Source organism: Sebastes umbrosus, chromosome 9 (assembly GCF_015220745.1).
Source record: "Sebastes umbrosus isolate fSebUmb1 chromosome 9, fSebUmb1.pri, whole genome shotgun sequence".
In the NCBI taxonomy this organism is placed as follows: Eukaryota; Metazoa; Chordata; class Actinopteri; order Perciformes; family Sebastidae; genus Sebastes; species Sebastes umbrosus.
This window is the reverse complement of record NC_051277.1, coordinates 3,893,526-3,915,474: the sequence shown is the minus strand read 5'-3', so window position 1 is coordinate 3,915,474 and position 21,949 is coordinate 3,893,526. Positions and strand designations below refer to the sequence as shown.

Here is a 21,949-nt window from a genome sequence, read left to right as displayed (position 1 = left end):
TGACATACTGACAGCTGGCATTAATCGTCACCAACGTATTTACAATCAAGCACAGATCCTTTTCCAAATGAAACGACCAAAGGCAGAGTTTAAAGGTTCAGCACACAACAGGATTTCAGGCACCGGTAGAGAATTTCAGTTTTAAAAACAAGAGCAGATGTTTAATTTTCAAGATTTTATTAAAATACGGTGTGGAGTTTACCATCGGAAGTTACCATCACAAACATGATTGTTTCTAATAAAAAAGTAAACAAAACAAAAATAAAGCTTAAGAGCCTAGTTACAGGAGTTTTTTTTTTTTGTTTTAGTTTTTTTTGTTTTTGTTTTTGCAGTCTGGTGAAAGAAAAAAAAAAAAAAAAAAAATCAATTCACAATGAGAGTGAGTGGAAAAAAAAATGTTCACATGTTGTAAAAATACATTTCCCAATTTTAAACATTACACACAGTCACTTTTCAAACATTCATTCATTCATTCCTTGTTAGATGGTTAGATGTCAGTGCCAAAAAAGAAAGCAAAAAAAAGAAAGTTCAGACCTGTGCACAAAAGGAGGGGAACGAAGGAGGTTTCTAAAAACGCAGGAGGCTGTACTACATTCTGAGGAGGGGGGGAGGCGGAAAACTGGGGACAAGGGACACGAGACGGAGGGCGACTGCTGGAGGATATGTGTGCATTTGAACCCTGAGAGAGAAAAAGTGACCGATTCTCATCGTAATTTTCAGCTTTTTTTTTCTTTTTTTTTTTCGTTTGACAGACCACACCAGTGTCCGCTATGCCCTCCCTCTCCACATCCACCCACTGGGGCTCTGGCAGCACTGTGAAAGATGCTTTAAAGAGCCCCAGTGTGGTGGTGGTGGTGGTGGGTGGAGGAGGAGAGTGGGGGCATTCTCACACCCAAGAGTGAAATATCAGCTTTGTGAGCATACACACTGTGCTTATCTGTTGGCCTACGCACATTAATACACACCGCCAGGCTGACTTTGAACTATTCAAAAAGTTATAAAAGAAAACTACTTGTTAACGCAGTAAGAAGTCACACTGGATGTGTGTGTGTGTGTTTGAGCCCAAAAAACAAGGCTTAAATGTGGTTCATCATCAGCGAAAGAAGAAACGAGCTGCAGATTTTAGACCTGGTGGGGTGTGAGGAGCTTTTTTTTTGCGGAGCGTTTTTTTTTTTTTGACTGGATGTGTCTCCTGACTTCACCTGCTGTGGTCAACTGTATTAAGGCAGTGAGTGGTTCCATGGCGACTTTCTATAACAGCTATTTTTTTTTTTTTTACAGGGAGAGAATAAGTAAGGCCCAGAGGATATCAGCTGGAAAAAGACAGTTGGGATAAGACAAATTATAAAAAAAAAAAAAAAAAAAAAAAAATCACCAGGAGAGGGATCTCTTGTTTTTTCTCCGAAATGTTTCAGTACAACATGTAGAACACAGACAGCATAATCCATAAAAATGAAATCCTACAAATAAAACAGAATGGTTTTCATAACAGTGCACTGCTGAACTGAAAATATATATATAATAATCATCATCATCAACAGCAAAAAATTTAAGATTACTATTATGCTCATAATCCGAACTATGGGGGGGGGTTATTTTTAAAAATATATACTCATCACATGACAGAGGAGCCTAGCATCTCAGGACACAGACATGCTCCGTGTCTCTCATAGACTCTGAGGGAAAACTGTACATCACTGGAAACTGACCACGACAAAAATGGCAACTCGGGTTGAAAACACTCTGAAGGGAAGGAGGGGAAAGGCCGGGGAGCAGAGGGGGAAACAGCAAGATGACACAAATTCTTTCAGCCAATAAGTATTTCCCCTAAAAAATTACCTCACATGCACTATAGATAGAGCAGCCTGACAATGACAGGGGGGTAAAAAACAAAAACTGCATCTACTACTACTGTTCTAGTAAAATAAAAACTAGCAGACCACGACGACCGCCTTTTGTTTTTTTCCTTCTTTTTCAATAGCCAGTAAGATGGAGGTCGAACACATCGACTAGTCTAAGAATGGGAAAGCGTTGTGCTGAATTTTTCCACAAATGAGGAAATTAAAAAGGTAAAAAGGCAAAAGAGATACGGTATATTGGTTTTCGAAGCCTGAGAGTATTCAGTGAACTACTGTATTAGCGAACCTAAAAGGATTTTTGTCAATTCATTTCATTGAAAAGGAGGGTGGGGGGGCAATGCTTTTTTATTTATTGTATCATTACTGCTACAATTTTCACAACCCTTCTGGTAAAGAATAGTAAAGAAGTATCTAGAAAATCTGTACAAAAAATAAAAGGGTATGCACGGTACATTCAATATCTGTTACTGAGGTACTAGAAAGGTGTTCCCTTGACACCAGGGCAACAGCGTTAAAGAGTTACTCCTAGGGACTATTCCTTTGGAAAGACAATAGCTTGTTATCATAACAGGGTGAGGGAACATACATACAAACCCACACACACACTCACACACACACACACACATGTACACACACACACACACACACACACATACCACTGTCATTAACAAAGCCAGCATGCAAGAACACTGTCCCCTTGCTCCTACAGGGAAACTAAACTCTACTGTCCCCTCACGCTTAAAGGAATTGGTGGATGCATACTGGTTCATGAGCATGATGTGTAGGGCTGGGTCATGACAGTGGGAGAGGAGTGGTGGAGGAGGGTGGGTGGGTGGGTGGATGCAGGGTGGTGGCGGTGAGATCTTATTAAAACAATAAGGCGGTAGTCGATCCCTGGTCACCCATCCTGTGTTCTGAATGTTGGCAGTGTGCGATCTCATGTTCTCTCCGTCACAGCAGCTAACCTGTAACTGAAATTAGCTGCGTGCGACTCTCTCAGCTCAGCAGTGCCCTCTGCTGGCGAGGCCTCTGCTGTTTTTACCAGCCAGAAAAGGCTGCTGCGTTTGTGGGCACCATCCATGTGTAAAGAAGACCTCGACACAGATGAAACTCGTGCTCTCTGATATGACGCTATTTATCTCATGACAAAAACAATCCGACGAGGGGGGAGGGGGGGCGAAGCATGTGTAAAATACAGGGTTGACTGTGACAAAAGGATGTCAGGTATCACCATCTGAAGTATGAGCTGATATAGTTTGACAGTCTGAGAGCGCTCCACGCTGACATCATTATGGATCATCCCTCTGCTGAGCAAGCGGACGACAGTGCCAGGGAGAGCTAAAGGGGGCCAAACTGGGCTGAGGGTTAGCTAGACGCCTGGTGGGGAGGACAGGATGTACTGTTTCTGTCTGGTTTACTTTAGTACACATTTTTCCCCCCATCACGAGAAACGCGGAGGAGGGGGGGAGAAAATAAAGAAAAAGAAGAAGAGAGCAGTAACATGAGCCATTAATGTACAAAGGGGGGCTTCGACCTTTCTGCTTCTGTTGCCTCGACTGGTCAGAGGACTGCAGGACTGTAAAGCCTCATGTCAGAAATGCTATATATTTTTTTTTTTTACAAACAAACAAACAAACAAACAAACAAACATTAACACCTAGAACCACAACAGGTCAACTTTCCATTAAAACAACAGCCAACTAAGGATATAAACCAATCCAATCATTGAATCCTTGAGAACACAGTTATTGCTGACGTTGTGGGGGAGTGAAGGAGGGAGGAGGGGGGAGATAGGCAGGTGAGTGGGTGAGATGAGGGCGAGGATGGAGGGATGTGTGTGAGTTCTTAGGGGTACTGGATGGGAGAGGGGCTAGCTGTGGATAGGTCACTCCTGGGCTGGTTATGTGATCTGAGGAACAAGACTGTGTAGATCCACATCAGGTCAAACTGGCGCTGCCGATGTACTGGAGGGTCGGGCTGTGTCTGATGCCGGGAGGTGGGAGTGGTGGTGGGTTGGTTGGTGGGTTGGGTGGTTTCCAGAGGCGACGGAATGTGCTGGCGGCGGCAGGGGGGGCTATTGGTCGGAGGGGATGTCTCTGTCGGCTTCGGCCTTATTAGGGGAAGGGGCGTGAGGGGGGTGGGAGACGGGGGTGATGCCGTGCGCCAAGGTTCCTGTAACAAGGCTTTCAACCCCGCCGACAGCTCCGGGGAGACCCCCTGCTGCTGCAACATTGATCAGACCTGGAGGAAATCTGAAACACAGACGGAAAAACAAAAATCATATGACAGCTGCTCCAGTAAAAAACAACTTAAAAATCCTGATGTGTAAAGTTCTAAAAAATATGGTCGTCTTTTATAAATTACTTTAACCAAACCAGAAATATTAACAAATATGTATACCACCATCTTCATTACCTATTTCCCACTTACTCTTTAGTCACACTTGATTATAGAACAGAATCGGACGACCCTCTGCAGATACACCAATTAGTCTGCCGACAAGGGTAATAGACATTAACCTTTTTTAAATTAACTTATTTATATTATTTTTATCTTTTAAATATTATTAGTTATTTTATTTAATTATTACTTTTTCAATTTTTTTCTGTTGGTAAAGCAATACTTTTTTAAAATCTTTTAAATATTTGTAATATTACTATTTATTTTATTTGATTATTACTTTTTTATATTTTTTCTGTTGGTAAGGCAATATATATATTTTTTTATCTTTTAGATATTTTAATATTATTATTTATTTTATTTAATTATTACTTTTTTAATTTGTTTCTGTTGGTAAGGCAATATTGTTTTTAATCATTTACATATTTTTTATATTATTAGTTATTTTATTTAATTATTACTTTTTTCTATTGTTTCTGTTGGTAAGGCAATGTTTTTTTTAATCTTTTAAATATTTGTAATATTATTATTTATTTTATTTAATTATTACTTTTTTCTATTTTTTGGGGGGTAAGGCAATTTATATATTTTTTAATCTTTTAAATATTATTAGTTATTTTATTCAATTATTCCTTTTTTCTATTTTTTCTGTTGGTAAATCAAATTTTTTTTAATCTTTGAAATATTTGTAATATTATTTATTTTATTTAATTATTACTTTTTTCTATTTTTTGTTGGTAAAGTAATATATTTTTTTAATCTTTTAAATATTTATAATATTATTTATTTTATTTAATTATTACTTTTTTCTATTTTTCTGTTGGTAAGGCAATATTTTTTTTAATCTTTTAAATATTTGTAATATTATTTATTTTATTTAATCATTTTGTTTTTCTATTTTTTCTGTTGGTAAGGCAATCATTTTTTTTTCTTTTAAATATTTGTATTATTATTAGTTATTTCATTTGATTATTACTCTTTTCCATTTTTTCTGTTATTTATTTTTCTTTTAATCTTTTAAATCTTTTAAATATTATTATTTATTTTATTATTACTTTTTTTCTATTTTTTCTGTTGGTACGGCAATACACTCTTCTGTGAACTGCAAATTTGTATTATATGACAGATTGTTACTTACCAATATATAATATATGTTGTGTTTTGTTAGTTTCAATTGTTAGAAGCACAATTAAATCAGTGTTAAAAAAAAAAAAGTCCTGATGTGTAAACCCCTGTCTATTCTCATCTTCTACATGCACTCGTCTCACCTGTAAGTGGCTCCATTAAGTTCTGGGTGAACAGTGGCTGCCTCCATGCTGGGCCACGGAGAGGCTGCCATCAGATACTCCTTATTAACGCAGTTCTTCAGACTGTCAGGGATACGCCCTAAAGCAAAGAAAACAGACCATTACTCATACTCAAGAGGCTTACTGGTGAGAAACAGAGGTCATGCTGAGACAGAATTCCTTTTTTTTTTTATTGGGCTACTTGATCAATTTCAGGACTGTACCCTAAGCCAACTCTGATTCGCCGGGTTTAGGCTGAATATTCGACTTTCCATATACATTTACAGATGTTGTTTTTCCACTAAACCTCATATTACTCAGTCTAGCTGCCCAGTTGCTCTGCAGTCCAGCACACCTACAGAGCTACACCCCACATTAAACCAGCTTACATGTCAAGTCTCGCACCGGGGGCGTGATGAATAAACAACACAAAAATGTGAAATACCTGTGAATACTATATGTCTAGGGTTGTTATTGCGAAAGGTAAGAACGGAAGGAGTGGATCTGGTCTGCGCTGCCTTTATCAAGGTTGAAAAGGAGTAAAAACGTTTGCTGTCCTGGTTCGGACTACGGAGCCTTTATTTGCTGTGCGTAAGCTCTGAAACTCAACTTTGTTCCGGAAAAAACGTTGCGTTGCTTTTTTTTGCACCTAATATTTGTGTTCTGTGTTAAAGTACTCACACTTTTATATTGACGTATGAATTAATTGCATGAAACAAATGTCGCCGGTGTGCAACAGACTTAAGTTTTAGTGTCTTTAATCATCATCTGGGATATAAAAACATATTTCCATACAGTGAAATAAACCGTGTGCATCTTTTAGTTCACTAATAATATCCTAGTGTACCACGGACCTCCCATCGTGGCTCCTGACGGCACATCAGACAAATAGGGATATCACGATACCAGAAATCTACTAGTCGATACCAATACCAGTGAATTTCCACGATTCTCAATTTTTCCACAATAAAAAAATAATAATAAAAAAAAGGAAAATAATGAGACTTTATTCCTCAGGTGTGGATTAATGACTGTAAGAAAACAGCAGAGGCTGTACACGCACTCTCTCTATATATATATCCTCAGATTGCAAGCAGTAGTTTAAATTCACTGATATGGTAACAGACCATTAGAACATTAAATATTTATTTAAAATGTTAATGTTATATTTTGATGACAATAAAAAAAGCACCACTTTTCAGAGATTTAGCAGTGGACAAGAAAAGATAGATATTCAGTTCAGTTTTTTCCCTCAGTGAGGGAGTCTTCTTCTCTAACAAATCAATAAAGGATCTCTGAAAAAGTAAACAAACCCAACATCTCGACGGCGCTGTTGTGTGTGTCAAACTCCGACACACAGAGAGCAGCGGACAGAAGCCTTCAGAGAGAAACTCGCCAAATGGAAAATCTACCCGCATTTGGCGCTTGTTCATTTCGGATCCTGATTACAGGCATCGTACGGTACCCTTTGGTACTGTAGAATAACACCGTAACAGTACCGTCACGTTTTTAGAATTTTGGCATCGACTTGGTACCGAAGTATCGGTTCTCGTGACATCCCTACAGACAAACTGTGGATCACACTTGACAGTTGTAGCCGGTAGTCTGACATTGCTACCATTCATCACCAGAGCTGAGAGCCGAGCAGTGAACAGAAACGCGCTGCGTTGCCCTGTGTCACCAGATTCTTCCCACACGGCCCTGAGGCACACTCTGATCATCAGCCACATCACCATACATTTTGTACACCCTTCAGCAAATCAATGTTGAATAAAGTTCAAGTTTCCATTTGTGCTGTGTCTATATAACCAATTTATTTCAGTGAAAACAACAGGCTTGATCCTGTTTTTAGTGAAACTCGTCTTACCAGTGATGGCGCGGCGAACCTCCCTGGCTGCCTCCTCGCGAGCCTCCACGGAGGCCTGCTCACTGTACCAGGATGTGTGCGGGGTACAGATCAGGTTGGGGGCGTCCTTCAGAGGGCCTGTTGAAAAACTGTTAAGAAAGGGTTAAAGGTTGTTACAGAGAAGCGTAATGAGGTTTTTGAGTATGGTGCACAGCTACTGGGTGTTATACTTGTGTATCGTGGTTACCTGAAGGGTTCTGTCTCATGAACGTCCAGGGCAGCCCCTCGTATCCGGCCCTCTTTCAGGGCCTGAGCCAACGCTTTCTCGTCAACCAGACCGCCTCTTGACGTGTTCACCAGGAAGGCTCCCTGACGCATCTGTGTCACAGAGTTAGTAGGATTAAAACTATTGGAAGCAGACCGTGCCAAAGAAGGCTGAAACTTCAGCAAAATATAACAGCCCCAAATGACATAATTTCCAATCAATAATACAGCTTGTCCTACGATATGGGAGCAATGTTTGGCTCAGGCCAAACATCAGTCGTCTAGACTGTCTAGATTGTGCTCCAACATTGTCATTTGTCATTTTTCCATTCCCCTAATCTGTTACACTAAAGCAGAAATTGACTTAGCTGATACATGCACAGAATTTATATTACTTCCTTTATTGATTCTAACTAATCCTCACATATAGCAAGAGGAAAAAATTAGACATGACAGAGTGCACAAATGTCATAAAAAGTGCAATCAATCATGGACAATCCTATGATTAACTGCGATTAAATATTTTAATCGATTGACAGCCCTACCCAAAACAGATTTGATAAGCGATTATTTAAATTTGATAAAACCATTGATGTAAACACTATGGATGCTCATTTTGAAAAATGTTTTTAACCGATAACCGACCCTCGTTAACCGATTATTAACCGTTAACCGACGAGATTTGTGCCTCGCGTCCGCTGTGTGTCTGCCCGGCGTAACGACACTCTGTCTGCCCGGATTAACGATAGCGATTGCCCGATAAACAGTGTGTGTATTTGTGCTACGTTAGCAGCTCTAGCATTGCCGCCGGCTTCTTGCTCACCACCGCCGCCACACACATACAGTCTGTCAGCGCGACGTCACTTTAGCGAGTGTCCGTGTGCGTGCTGGCGGTGAGTGTGAGGTTGTTGGTGGCGTTATAGCTGTGATCGTAGGTGTAGCAGTGTGTGTACAGATTATTTGTTGCTGAATAAATGCTACGAAACTACAACTCCTCCGCTCCGCTCAAGCGAGCCTGAGCGAGCCATCGACCTCTTAAGGTGGGCTCTTAAGGTTGACCAGCTTTTCTCCTTAAAGTGATGAGCCGGTTAATCGGTTAAAATGCTTAACGTCGGTTAACGGTTAAACGGTTAATTATGGACATCCCTAGTAAACACATTTCGGATTTTCAGTTATTTCCATTAATTGTTTTTAAATTATATGACTATTTACAGTATTTCAACCCAGCTGACATGATCTTGATTAGATGCTGCCTTTTCTACAAACACTTCAACATTTGAGGAGGTTGGAACATGTAAGACAGTTAGAGTTTTGCATATTCAGAGTGTATACACATACCTGTTTGATGGTGAAGTCATTAATGAGGTGGTGGTTGTGCTCGTTGAGGCTGCAGTGCAGGGATACGCAGTCAGAGTGGATGAGCAGGTCCTGCAGAGTGGCCATGCGTTGCAGGCCCAGAGAGCGCTCCACACCATCAGGCAGATAGGGGTCATAAAAGATCACGCCAAAACCAAAGGCCTTAGCCCGCAGAGCCACCGCTTGGCCAACGCGCCCTGGAAGACAAAGAGAAATGGTTAGGTTATTAACTGTGATGCCTTTGCTGGAAATAAAATAGAACTTAGCCTTTTATTGAAGCATTAATACCTAACATGTCTGACCATCAACTGTCAAGCTTTATTGAACAGATCTCAGCACAAAAAAAAAATCTCTGATTTAAGGAAATGTTAGAATACCTGGCTATGGTGCCTCCTAACAAATCTAGACACCCAGGTCCACACTCTTCACTCACCTAGACCGATGATGCCCAAAGTCTCACCCCGGATACGAGCGGCACCGCCAGCTACCTCCCTGATCTGCTCCACACTTGAGGCCCGGGTTCCCTCCCTGAGGGCCTGGTGCATCCAGGTGACTCGCCTGTACAGGTTGAGGATCAGACATAGCGAAGTGTCGGCCGTCTCCTCCACAGACGATGCTGGCACGTTACAGACCGCAATGCCTGGATGAGCAGATGAAAGTAGGAAAGAAAATATTAATCACTGTGTGTTGTTCTGTGTTGATGGCCTGTGTGTCTCTGAAAATATGTTTTAAGTTTGACCCCCTCTCACCTAGCTCGGCAGCTGCTTTGATGTCAACGTTGTCGAAGCCGGAGCCGATCCTGACAATTACGCGTAGGCCTTTAAACTTTTCCAAGTCATCTCTGGACAGAGTGATGGTGTGGTAGAGCAGGGCAGCAACGGCCTCATTTAGCACCTACAGGAGAAAAAATGCATCATAAATAATTTGAATCACATTAAACTGCACTTAACACTCAAAAGGGCGGGTCCATCTGTGTTCTGTTCTGTTTTTTTCAAATGGAAACGCCCACTCAGCCGTTGCAAAAAGCAGTGATGTTGGTTTCCAAAGTAAGCTAAAGCAATCAATAAGGTTATGAATAATGTGAACGCTAGAAGTTTGGAAATAACTGAAAGGGTTGATTCCGATTTTTTGAAGTAGGGTTGTATGTATACTCCTGCGTTCTGCGAGGTAAAATGTGAGGTTTTTTGAACGGTGTCTGGTCTGAAGACCGCGATATAACAGCTTCAGTTACTGGCAGAATGGACTGTCTGATGGCGAGGTGAAGCAGCTGTGGACGGGAGCAGCAGAAAAACGTATTTTAGCCACCTGAAAAAAAATCTCTATCAGCTTATGTGTGCGTTATATTTAGAATATTTTCACTGCTTTACCTCACCATCAGACAGCCCTTTCCGACAGGGGACTGAAGCCGTATCGCGGTCCTCACGACCAGACCAGACTCCATTCACAAAAATAGTAATTTTACCTTGAGGAACACAGGAGTTGTTGATCTACCGCTGCATCGATCGGTTAGTTTGTTTGTGTTATTGTGGGACTTTCGGATTCAAACGAACATGGCGTCCACACAGCAGTACATTGCTTAGCTTCCGTACCGGTACTCCTGTCTGCTTCTCCAAACTGGGAGCACGCCGACCGCCATCTAAGTTACTTTATGCAACGTTAATACACTGACTATAAGGATGTATATATACTGCCTGCCCGCCTGTTCTCTGTCCATCCCCGGCTCTCCGGAGCGCTGTACCCCTACAGGCTGTTGTCGGGCAAAAGCAACGGTGCCGACGGCGCTGAGGTACCCGGGGACCGCCGGTAAAATAACCTTTTATTTTGATGTTAATACAATGTACCAGAATTCACGAATATGTAGGATATTACTACTGACATTTATGTAATAATACGTCACAACGGCTGCTGTATTAGCCATGTGTTTACTACGTGTTTATTTGCATATGGAGCGGGGAAGTGAGATCGGATCACAAGTGGTCACTGAGGACGCATGTGGAGACGCATTCTAATGCCAGGTGTGAACAGACGTACTTAGAGTTGTCCACTTGTGATCGGATCACTGAGGACGCATGTTAATACCAGGTCTGAACAGGGCCTTAGACCAAAATTTGAATGTTCGGATTTGAATACATAAAGAACACCACTGTGAAGACACAGAATGATATAAAAACTCAAAATAAACGACCCGCCCTTTAAATATTACACCACCTTAACAAGGGGCAAAAGGACATTAGAGCAACACAACTTGGCTAAATGTTATTCCTAAATTGTCAGGCTGTGTGGTGGAGACATTTTTGGTTAATTACTTTCATACTACGTCAGAATGAAATAAGGATTTAAGTGTTTTGCCCCCCTCATGGAATAGGATCCCAGTATGGACATGTTTGCAGGTTGTGTGTCTGTTGTACCTTCTCATGAATCTCTTGCGTGGACTGGGCATCGCAGAACGCCACTGTGGCCACATCTTTGAGGATGGGCATTTCCACAGTGCAGTCGCGCCCGTCCAGCAGGGCAACCAGGGGCCGCGGGTGCATTGGCCCGTTCAGGATGGGGGGTCGGATACCTGGAAGAAAAATAATGTTGGTTTGTTGCATATTAGCAAGAGGTTAAATATTCAATGACCATTACACATCTGGTACAACAAATGCTTAAATATAAAAGTTACCTTACATCACATCAAAGGCCAATGAACACTTAAAAGCTTCCTGTTTTCACAGCGCTCCAGACTAACTTTTCCACTGGTAGCGCTGGTACAGCATGCTATTAATCAGTAGGGGAAAGTAACTCAATAAATTTACTCAAGTACAATTTTGATGCTACTTTCTACTCCGCTACATTTCAGAGGAAGATATTATACTTTTTATCTCGCTACATTTATTTATAATGAGTATATGAAATACAATGCATTGTTATACAGTAAATAAACCGTATAAAAATGAATAAAATGAGCTCTATTGCAGCCAGCTACAACATTAAAATGCATCTTACATGTTACTGCATCAATAATAATAATCTAATATGATAATATATAATAATTTAACAACTAAAGAGCCTATCTGGTGGCATAGTGAGTATTTTTGCTAGTAAGATTTGGCACAAATGCAAATTTTGAACTCACACACTCACAAAAAATGATGGCATATGCAACCATTTTGGTCGCAGTCTAGAGACCAGTTTCATCTAAATGTTACTGTGTTGACAACTTGCTGATGACACTTGGTGTACACAGCTACCAACCACTTTCATTTCAGAACCAGCGAGGTTAAACTAGAGATCAATGACTCAACAGTCTACATTTCCCCGGTCTGGACGACTCGATGTGATGCAAGTCATCATACTAGGGCTGCACAATTAATCGAATATTCATCGCGATCACAATTTTGGCTTCACCACAATTAAATGAACATGATCGCCTGCAATATTGACGTTTAAAATGCACGTTCTGCTCATAGAAAATATGGCTGCATATCAAATCAAGCGCTTCCTAAACTAACAGCCACTTAGGGATAGATATTATCTATACATCTAATGTGTGTATGATTAAGTTAAGAGCATAACATTGTTTATCTAGACTCTAATTGTTGTTAATTTTGCTTTTGAAGTGCACCAGATTGAAGCATTTAACTTTAAAATGAAGCTAAGAAAGGGGTAGGGTGAATATTCCTGTATTTTTTTCATATTGCAATACACAGTACATAGCGGAAGAAAAATATTGCAATGTCAGTTTTTTCCAACATCGTGCAGCCCTAATTTGTACATTAGCAGGAATGTAACACAGCATGGAAGTGAAAGCAGTGCTCTGATTATTTTATGTGAAAGTGCAATAAAAAATATGTCGCTAAAAATCAATGAATAATTGTGATATCAATATTGATCAAGCATCATCATACCCTCAAACAAATATCCCCCTGCACAAGTGGCTAAAGTTAACAGGGGTAACTGCTACACGCCTTAGACAATAATAACTTTTATGACTCTTTTTTCCAACACATCCACCTCCACTGAAGGAACGACAGGGACGGTGTGTGTGTGTGTAAGTATGCGAGAGGTCTATGGTTACAAAAGTGATGTGTAACTAAATCTGTGATGGGGCATGGAGAGTGTCCAGCATCCTGGCCTATTTGGTATTGAACTCCAGCTCTGTTTAGTAACCAATATACACCGTGTGGCGTTCACGGATCCATCTCTGTTCTGCTAGTCTTCCGCCTCATAAAGGGGAAAGTTAGATTTTAGTTAATGAAGCAGAAGTCTGGGAATCTGACCTGCCACTGTATGAGACACACACACACACAGAGAGAGAAGGGGGGGCTGGGACGGGAGGTGATGGAGTGTGGCGGCTGGGGGGAGGGGTGGAGAAAACTGTGGGGTCTCGGAGAGGAGGCGGTGGGGGTTCATGAGGGGGTCTGAGTCATGACCTAAATTCTCCTGTCTGGAAGGAGTCCCCTCCTTCCTATTTTTCTGGCTCTCCCCTTTCTTCACACACATACAGATACATGCACACCTTATTGGCAAACATCTGGCTGTTTACCAATATGCCAACAAAGGAAATGTCAGAAACAAATCAATGCCATAAATAAACGCCACATCTCTGCCGATGCATTGGTGTTAAATTAGGAGAAATTGATACTAACGGTTGTATCTGCAAATGCTTTTTACACCTCTCTCTCTCTCTCTCTGAGCAGTTCTTGGCTCGGACTGACCACACATGCACACACTATCTCGTCCCTGCTGCGTGACAGGTGTGTGTGTGTGTGTCCCAGGGTGGGGGGAGTGTGTCTAGCTGGAACATTTACTTGGACAGAGGGCAGCAGGAGGTAATGGTGAGACCGCAGAGGAGGGAAGGGTGCTGGTAGCCGAGGGGTGGAAAACAAATATTTGTGAACACTTCCTCTGACGTCTGAGCATTTCCCAACGCATGCATGAAACGCACACACACACAGGCAAAAGAAGAAAGAAAGAAAAAAGCCCGGGACGGTTACAAAAATGCACTACTCTGCTGCACTCCGTTTAGCACACATTCATCGCAGATGGCTGAAGAATGCTAACAGGGCCTACCGCTACACGCTGAACGCACAAAGAGACGCTTACGATGTAACCCCAGAGGGATTCGTCACAAAGACCCCCTCTGAAAAAGTAGTTCTGGAAATATACAAGTAGGCCTACACAAAGAGTAATTTGAGTATAGGACACTGGCATACCCGAGGCCTGCTAAGCACAAGCATGGCCGCACACACAATACAATTCATTCAGTGATTCATTCATTCTCCCTCCCCTCTCCCTTTCTTTCCCCTCACTCCCTCCTCCTCTCCTCCTCTCCCTCTGGCCGCAGTTGGAGGAGTAAGAGGTGAGGGGGGAGGGGCAGCAGGCGATGATAATGCAGCAAGCAGCAGTACTCCACCCAGACACAGCTAGACACACACACACGGTTATTCAGTTCCTTCTTCACGGCTGCGACAAAACCAGTACGCTCTGAACATAAAAGGGAAACTGCACACACAAAGCTGCTCCACACCCAAACCCAGAGATCTCTCCCCCCACACAGTTCACAAATTTTAAAAAAACACATGCCAAAATAGAAAACACATGAGCACCAGGCCTAACCTTGCATTATGAAGTCTGTGAGCCTGTCTTCCTCTCTCTCTCTCCCCTTGCTCTCCCTCTATCGCTCTTTTTTCCTCCCTCTCTCTCTGTCAGCCTGCTCTTGGCTGGCTGGATCCCAGCTGTCATCCACGCCCAGCCCCTCCCCCACGGCCAGCCTCCAATCACAGCCGGCTCCATTGAGGGCCGGCCAACCAGCACTAACCTCATTAGCATAGCCGAGGCCGAGGCCGAGGGCGGTTTGGGCTGTTGTCGTTTTTTAAAGAGACAGCTGGCCCGTTTCCCTGAAGCTGCGGCCACGACCCTTCACCTTGTCCTCTCCCTCTCACCCGTCTCCAGAGAGACTCACCCAGACTGTTCCCTCCATTTTAGCACACCATTATGTCTGATCTCCATCGTCTACTCTCAACTCCACCACAGCTCAAAATACTGTCTCTTTTAGAAGTCTGCACTGTACCATCCATGACTGCGTAGCAACATAAAAAGTTTACTTATTTTCTGTCAACTTCGAGATGAAATATAGTGTAAAACTTCTATCTATACATTCCTTGCATACCAACCTAACAAAAAAATTGACAAACAGCAACCTCCTTCACCCTCAAATGTACAGAGCCCCTAAGTGGACATTAGGGCTGGGACGATACGCCTATCTCCCGATTCAATACTATCATGTTACGTGGATGCCGAATCGATATGTATTGCGATTCTATAAGTACTGCGATTCGACATTGCAATTTTTGTTAACTTTTTTTAACACAAGACCATGGGAAAAAGTTGAATCATACACTTCTAGGGACTTTTACTTTGGAAAATATCTAAATTAATACACAGATACAGATGTCCTGAAGTCAAATATATCAGTCATTGTCAGTCATTATTTATAAAAAAAATTTCCAGCAACCCAAAAATGAAAGAATAAATACTTTTCCCTCACAAATTAGTGGTATTTTCTTCTTAATTTATAAGGGACATATGTTTTATACTTCTGGTGAATATAATCCAATCAATATTATTTCCATATATGTATTTTGTATATACAGTTCCCTTTGTTAACACCTTTTTTTTTTTTTTTTTAAAACGGGCGTAGTCATACGTGTATACTTCCTCTAACTTTGTCGCTATCTCTGAGCTCTTAAAACATGCATGGTCAGCTCCATCGGGGCCGTTTGAATGCATTTAACATAAATGTCAGTATATGGCTGCTCTAAAGTCGTAGAGTCGGCTGGCTTGACCACGGAGATGAGAGTGATGGCTTGCTTGACCACACGTTACCACAATACGATAACGTTTCCTGTCCATGACGGAGTTAGCATGCAGCTTTAGCCGTGATGTCTAGCTCTGCTTTTCCTGCAATGTGTGAAACACAAAGTTTTTCTATACTTTATTGGATGTGTAGTGTTTACCACTATGGATTTAATATGTGATAGTGCAGGTCGTATCCACGCAGACCCTCCACCTTTTTCTACTTTTTTGTTTCGGCTCGCGGCGGCCGGCAGGTTTGTTTTGGTTGACGGATACGGAACGGATATGACGTCACGTTACTCAGACTACAACAATAAAAGCGTTAACTTCCTTCTACCTCCGTGTAGACTCAAACGAAACAAATATATCAATTCTGGCATTAAAAAATCAACTTCAAAATCGTAAAAAAAAAAAAAATTGCTATTACAAAGGTGAATCGATTTTTTTCCCCACCCCTAGTGGACATGGGTGAAACATTCTCTCGCAATACTTTTGCGTTCTCCCCAGTAGGGTTGTAACAGTATACCGGTATCAAGGTATACCGTGGTATGAAAGTTGACGGTTATCATACCGTGTACATTTGCTTATCTACGGTATTGAAAAAAACTGATGTTAGTGAATGTGTGAGTTAAAGGTACAGACGGGGGCAGCCTGGCTCTGCAGGAAATCTCGCAAAAGTAGAGGTTTTCTTTTTCTTTTTTTTCAAACTTTGTTTTCCCCCCTCGATGTCCCTTCTGGGGCTCCGTACAAAACGCACTGAGAGGCCGGAAGAAATACAATCAGGGTAGGCATTTCAACCAAACCCTCAGGAAGTGTGGTGGGCTTTAAAGCAAATTTTTGTAGTGTCCAAATAGTGGAATTACAACTTCTGTGTCCGTTAAGTGATGCCATTGGGCCCAAAAGACTTTTTCCCATAGACTTACATTGGGAAAGAGACATCTGTAACTCAGCGGATCATTTTTTTTGGAGGTGAATCAACTTCCCAGAACGAACACTTGAATAGCCCTTATTTAAATCATTAGGTCTTAAAAGTTGTAAAATGCACTAATAGCTGAATCCAGAGTTATTTCCATTCCTCCGTTCATGTGAATGAGCCCCAGATCGCAGCTGGACCGAGGGCTGGGAGGCGGAGTTAAAGGAAACGCTACTGCGCCTGCTATATGGGTCTAATGGGTGCAGAAGATCACCGGAAGATCCGGGTAATTTATCACACGGCAGTCGAGCCATTTTGGCTTCATGCACCACTGAGCAACTTTCATAGGAATGAATGGGAGCCCGCTTACAACGCTGTATCCAGGTCTCTTAATACATCCCCGATTTCAACCAGTCAGTTCACAGTACTAGAGGCCAACCAATAGCCTTTCATCACCATAAAACAAAAGAATGACTTACATCAAAACCACAATATTCCTAGACGAGCAGGATAATATACTAAAACCAAACCATTATAAAGCAGAATTATACAAAACAAATATGGAACTGTCATGGAATGCAAAAAACTTTTATAAACATTTGATCGTTTTTCTAGTTTAAATAAGAAACATCTGCCCTCCCTATGGTCTGCCTACGTAGTTAACACAGTTGCAGCTAAAACATTGTGGTTCCCATATGTGGACAAAAATATTTTTCATTAGTACAACAAGGCTCAACTGTCTGAGGATATAGTAGTGCTGGGACAATACACCTATCTATCTCCTGATTCGATACTTTCACGATACTTGGGTGCTGAATAACTCTTATAACACTAGACCACGAGAAAAAGTTGAATCCTACACTTCTAGGGACTTTTACTTGCTGGAAAATATCTAAATTAATAAATCAAAATGTTTCATTTTCAGCATGTATGTAGTCAGAGATGTCCTGAAGTCAAATATATCAGTCATTGTCAGACATTATTTATTAATTTATTTCCAGCAACCCAAAAATCAAAAAATAAAGACATTTCCCTCACAGATTAGTGGTATTTTCTTCTTAATTTATAAGGGACGTGTAATGTTTTATACTGTTGTATACTACTATACGTGTATACTTCCGCTAACTTCGCTATGTCCAGTTCTAGCTCTCCTGTCAGGTCCGTTCTCTTTATCCATCCATGGTCATCTCTGTTTTACTGTATTTAACATAAATGTCAGTATATGGGTGCTCTACAGTTGTAGCGTCGGCCGATTTGACTTGAATTTCAAAATCGTGAGAAAAAATAAATTGCGATACAAAGGCGAATTTTTGTTCCCACCTCTACGATATAGGTATGATGGCCTGGGTAGTACCAATACAGTAAAGTTTTATTTAAAAACTTCATATAAAAATATACCTCATAAATGCAAGCTCTTACTTTCACATGTGTAAAGTATAAATCTCACCCTCACAAATGCGGTCAAGTCTCTGCCGCTTGACTTGTTTGTGTTTGTCCATCAGAGCCATAGACCACACAGTCTGAACCTGGGACAGAAGAACAGATCCAAGTGCTATGGAGCCCCTTTTACTGTTGTCCACTTAGTTTCACCTGCACACAAACAGAAACAAACAAAAAAGTCATTACAGAAAAATAGTTAATACTTCACTTGTTTATATTTCTACATTTAACTGACCGAATGACATGTTCTGAAGAAAAAGTGATCGAAACTGTAAAAACAAAATAAAGAAGGCACCAGTACATTAAATTTTTTTTATATCATTGAAAGACTGTCTTTTTCCCTCAAAGTCAAGAGAGAAAATTTTTTCTGGATCTGGTCTAGGTGGACTGAGTATATTAAACCTATAAGTTCAGACTTCAGCTGATTTGATAGAATAATTTAGGGAGAACGTAATGTGGTTTATATTAGGCTACTTTATGGCGTTTAACAGCCCACTCTTTATCCATTTATGTGTATATGTATAGGTATGTGTGTATATGTGCGTATGTACAGTGTATGTATATATTTTATTTGTTAGAATATCTAAGGTGAAAGCTTCCCATGTTCAACTGTTAATAATTATTACTTAAGAAAACCTCTGGAGGAGCCAGGCTGTTAAAAGGTTGTCAATTGTACTGCATAATATTTAGTTTTAAATGTGCACAATGTTATGTTAATCTGTCAGCAGTAATACTGACTCTGTAATGTGAAATGAATGCTTGTCCAAAATAAAAATTAAATTACAAAAAAGAAAATAGTATATTCATGTGTAACTATTAAAACAATGACGTGATACCAACGAACTTAAGAATCCAGGCTGAACATTAACCACTACAAATGTTGGAAAAAGACTAAATAAATCAAATAAACCCAGAGAAATTGGTTATAGTTGGATTATTTCTACAGTGACAGACTGACAGTCACTCACCTGGAGAAATGTGTCCGTTGTGTCAGTCAGATTGACAACTTAGTTTACACTGTAAACAAAGAAAAGACATATTGATCTTAGATTAGGACAATGTCATACAGAATCAGTACAGTTGTCTTAATAAGAAAACAATAACTCCATGTTATATTGACAAGATTTCATTAAAACATAAGTCAATAAAAATGTAACTAGTATTAGCAGACTAGTTACATAAGATAATTAGTGCTGATAACACATTCAGGACTGGCTCCTACAGGCTGATACTCAATAACTTTACTTAGTTAACACTGTAAACAAAGAAAAAGGCATATTAATCTTAGATTATGACAATGTCATACAGAATCAGTACAGGTGTCTTGTTAAAAAGACAATAACTCCATGTTATATTATATATATATATATATATATATAATATATATACATATATTTGCAAGATTTCATTAAAACTTAAGTCAATAAAATGTAAACTAGTATTTACAGTAGTTACATAAGATAATTAGTGGCTGATAACACATTGAGGACTGGCTCCTACAGGCTGATAATTCAATAACTTTACCATTTTATAACCTGTTAAAGTTGTCCATCATAGTCTACAACTTTTAGTTATCAACTTTATTTCCACTTCTAATAACACCTACTCTCTCACACAGTGTCTTTAACTCCACCAGACAACAATAGTTAACAGTACAAGCTGGCAATTTAACTAAAACTTAAACATTAATGGTGAAATTATATATATATATATATGGAAGATTTCATACACAAGTCAATAAAATGTAAACTAGTATTAGCAAACTAGTTACATAAGATAATTTGTGCTGATAACACATCAAAACTCAATAACTTTACTTAATTTACAGTTTTATTACCTGTTTAAGTTGTCTCATAGTCTACAACTTCTTGTTATCAACTTTATTCCCACTTGTAATAACACCCCTCTCTCACACAATACCTTTAACTCCACCAGATAACGTTAGTTAACAGTAACAGTAGGCAATTTAACAATAACTTAAGCATTAATGGTGAAGATATATTATGTGTATGAAATCTTCCATATATATATATATATATGGAAGATTTCTTACACATAAGTTAATAAAATGTAAAACTAGTAGTAGCACAGTAGTTACATAAGATACTTAGTGCTGATAACACATTGAGGTCTGGCTCCTACAGGCTGATCACTCAGTAACTTTACTTATTTTACCATTTTATAACCTGTTAAAGTTGTACAACTTCTTGTTATCAACTTTATTCCCACTTGTAATAACACCCACTCCCTCACACAATACCTTTAACTCCACCAGATAACGTTAGTTAACAGTATGAGCTGGTAATTTAACTATAACTTAAACATGAAGTCCCTCGTTAGCAGCGAAGTGACCGTTAACTAGCTAACGGTTGCTAAGCTACCTAGCTAAGCTAAGCCGTTTCTCAGCTAGCGGTTAGCTTAACGGCTATAACTGAATAGTGAATAATATATATATTAAACACAAATAATAAAATTAGTTATCTATCGCTAAGTGGGCTAGTCTTTAACAAGTTATTATGCTCATTTTGAGGTAGTTTAACTTTGTTTTAACTTCCGAAATCGGGTACTAATGCTAATGCTAATACATTAGCACGAAAGCTAACTAGCATGCTAGCTAGCTGGCTAAGCTAAGCTAACACAAACATGATAAGTTAGATAACATTTTAATAAAAACTACAAATCCCTGCTAACTCTTGAATACACACATAAATAGGTGTTATTTCGCTGCTACTAAGTTATAAAGCATAACAATAACAATAAACCATATCTACATGTAATGAGGCGTTTGTAGCATTGCTAATGCTAGATAGCTTAGCTTAGCTCCGTTAGCTTGGCGGTAGTGAGTGTAGGTGCTAGCGGAGCTGCAGCTCGTCTCGTCCGGTCTGTTATCAGCGTTGTGGCGCTACAATGTGAAATATCTGAACCATGAAAGCTCCACTAACTGATCAGATGTAAAGGGGAGATGTGAGCCGCATGGTGGATCAGAACAGGACTAGTTAGAGACTCAGAGAGAGTAATACATGTGAATAATGTAGAGTTATTTACCTGTAGATAAACTCTGGACTGGAGGCGTGCTGCTGCTGCTGCTGCTGGTTCCCTCTTCTCCCGGTCAGCCATGAAATCACTCAGAGAGGAAGTGGATGGTGGATGGTTGTTGGTGCTGGAGGGTGTTAGCGGGGGGTCAGACCAGCAGACAGGAGGAGAGAGACAGAAACAGAGAGAGAAGGAGAGAAGCTGGACTGAAGGAGCGCCCTCACCGTCCACGGCGGAACAACCTGAACATCACAAACACATGCACCAATATTCACTACAACATGCATTCTTAATGTCAATATAAAACTTTTTTTTTTGTTTGTGAATGTTTGTTCTGTTGTTTCAAAATGAACAAAAAAGCAATAAATATAATATTGAAAAAAAAATTATATATATATATATACTGTATACATATAAAGTCTCCTACATTTTATTTTTTTCACTTGTGTATATTCTTTTTATTTATTTATCTATTTTTTGTATATAATATGTTTTTCCTGTATATAAACTGGCTTATTTTATATTACTTTTAGGTTTGTTAAGTTCAGAGTCCTTCTTTATATCATTATAAAACTTTTTTCAAAATGTTGCCTTGATATCTGCTGTTTTAGTAAAGTCAGAATTAATCAAACACTGTATTTTATATGCAACATCAGTATTATACTGACATCAACCACTAGGTGTCCCTATAATAATCTATTGGCCCTGATGT

General features: G+C 40.0%; 1 protein-coding gene across 3 annotated transcripts; it reads right to left on the bottom strand.

Annotated features, from left to right (window-relative positions):
- Positions 1–160: 160 nt before the first annotated feature.
- On the bottom strand, positions 161–21,474 carry ctbp1 (C-terminal binding protein 1). 3 transcript variants are annotated; one of them, XM_037780300.1, is made up of 11 exons: positions 21,250–21,474; positions 19,173–19,221; positions 18,218–18,354; positions 11,420–11,574; positions 9,761–9,905; positions 9,445–9,651; positions 8,994–9,208; positions 7,639–7,769; positions 7,413–7,540; positions 5,528–5,645; positions 161–4,111 (listed from the first exon to the last, which is right to left on the bottom strand). In XM_037780300.1, the coding sequence occupies exons 3-11, from the start codon at positions 18,270–18,272 to the stop codon at positions 3,934–3,936; spliced, it is 1,332 nt and encodes a 443-aa protein (XP_037636228.1). In that variant the 5' UTR covers positions 18,273–18,354; positions 19,173–19,221; positions 21,250–21,474; the 3' UTR covers positions 161–3,933. The 3 variants fall into 3 exon arrangements, with proteins under 3 accessions (XP_037636228.1, XP_037636227.1, XP_037636229.1); XM_037780299.1 differs by having other exon boundaries at positions 18,212–18,354; positions 21,250–21,473; XM_037780301.1 differs by lacking the exons at positions 18,218–18,354; positions 19,173–19,221; positions 21,250–21,474 and adding an exon at positions 14,613–14,736.
- Positions 21,475–21,949: the final 475 nt, after the last annotated feature.

Bases quoted from the DNA above. Each gene is read 5' to 3' on its own strand.
- ctbp1 (XM_037780299.1), bottom strand. From the start codon at position 18,272: ATGGCTCTGATGGACAAACACAAACAAGTCAAGCGGCAGAGACTTGAC. The intron at 9,209-9,444 runs GTGAGTGAAGAG...TTTGTCTTCCAG, and splicing joins TTTGGGCATCATCGGTCTAG to GGCGCGTTGGCCAAGCGGTG. The intron at 7,770-8,993 runs GTATGTGTATAC...TCTGTGACACAG, and splicing joins ATGACTTCACCATCAAACAG to ATGCGTCAGGGAGCCTTCCT.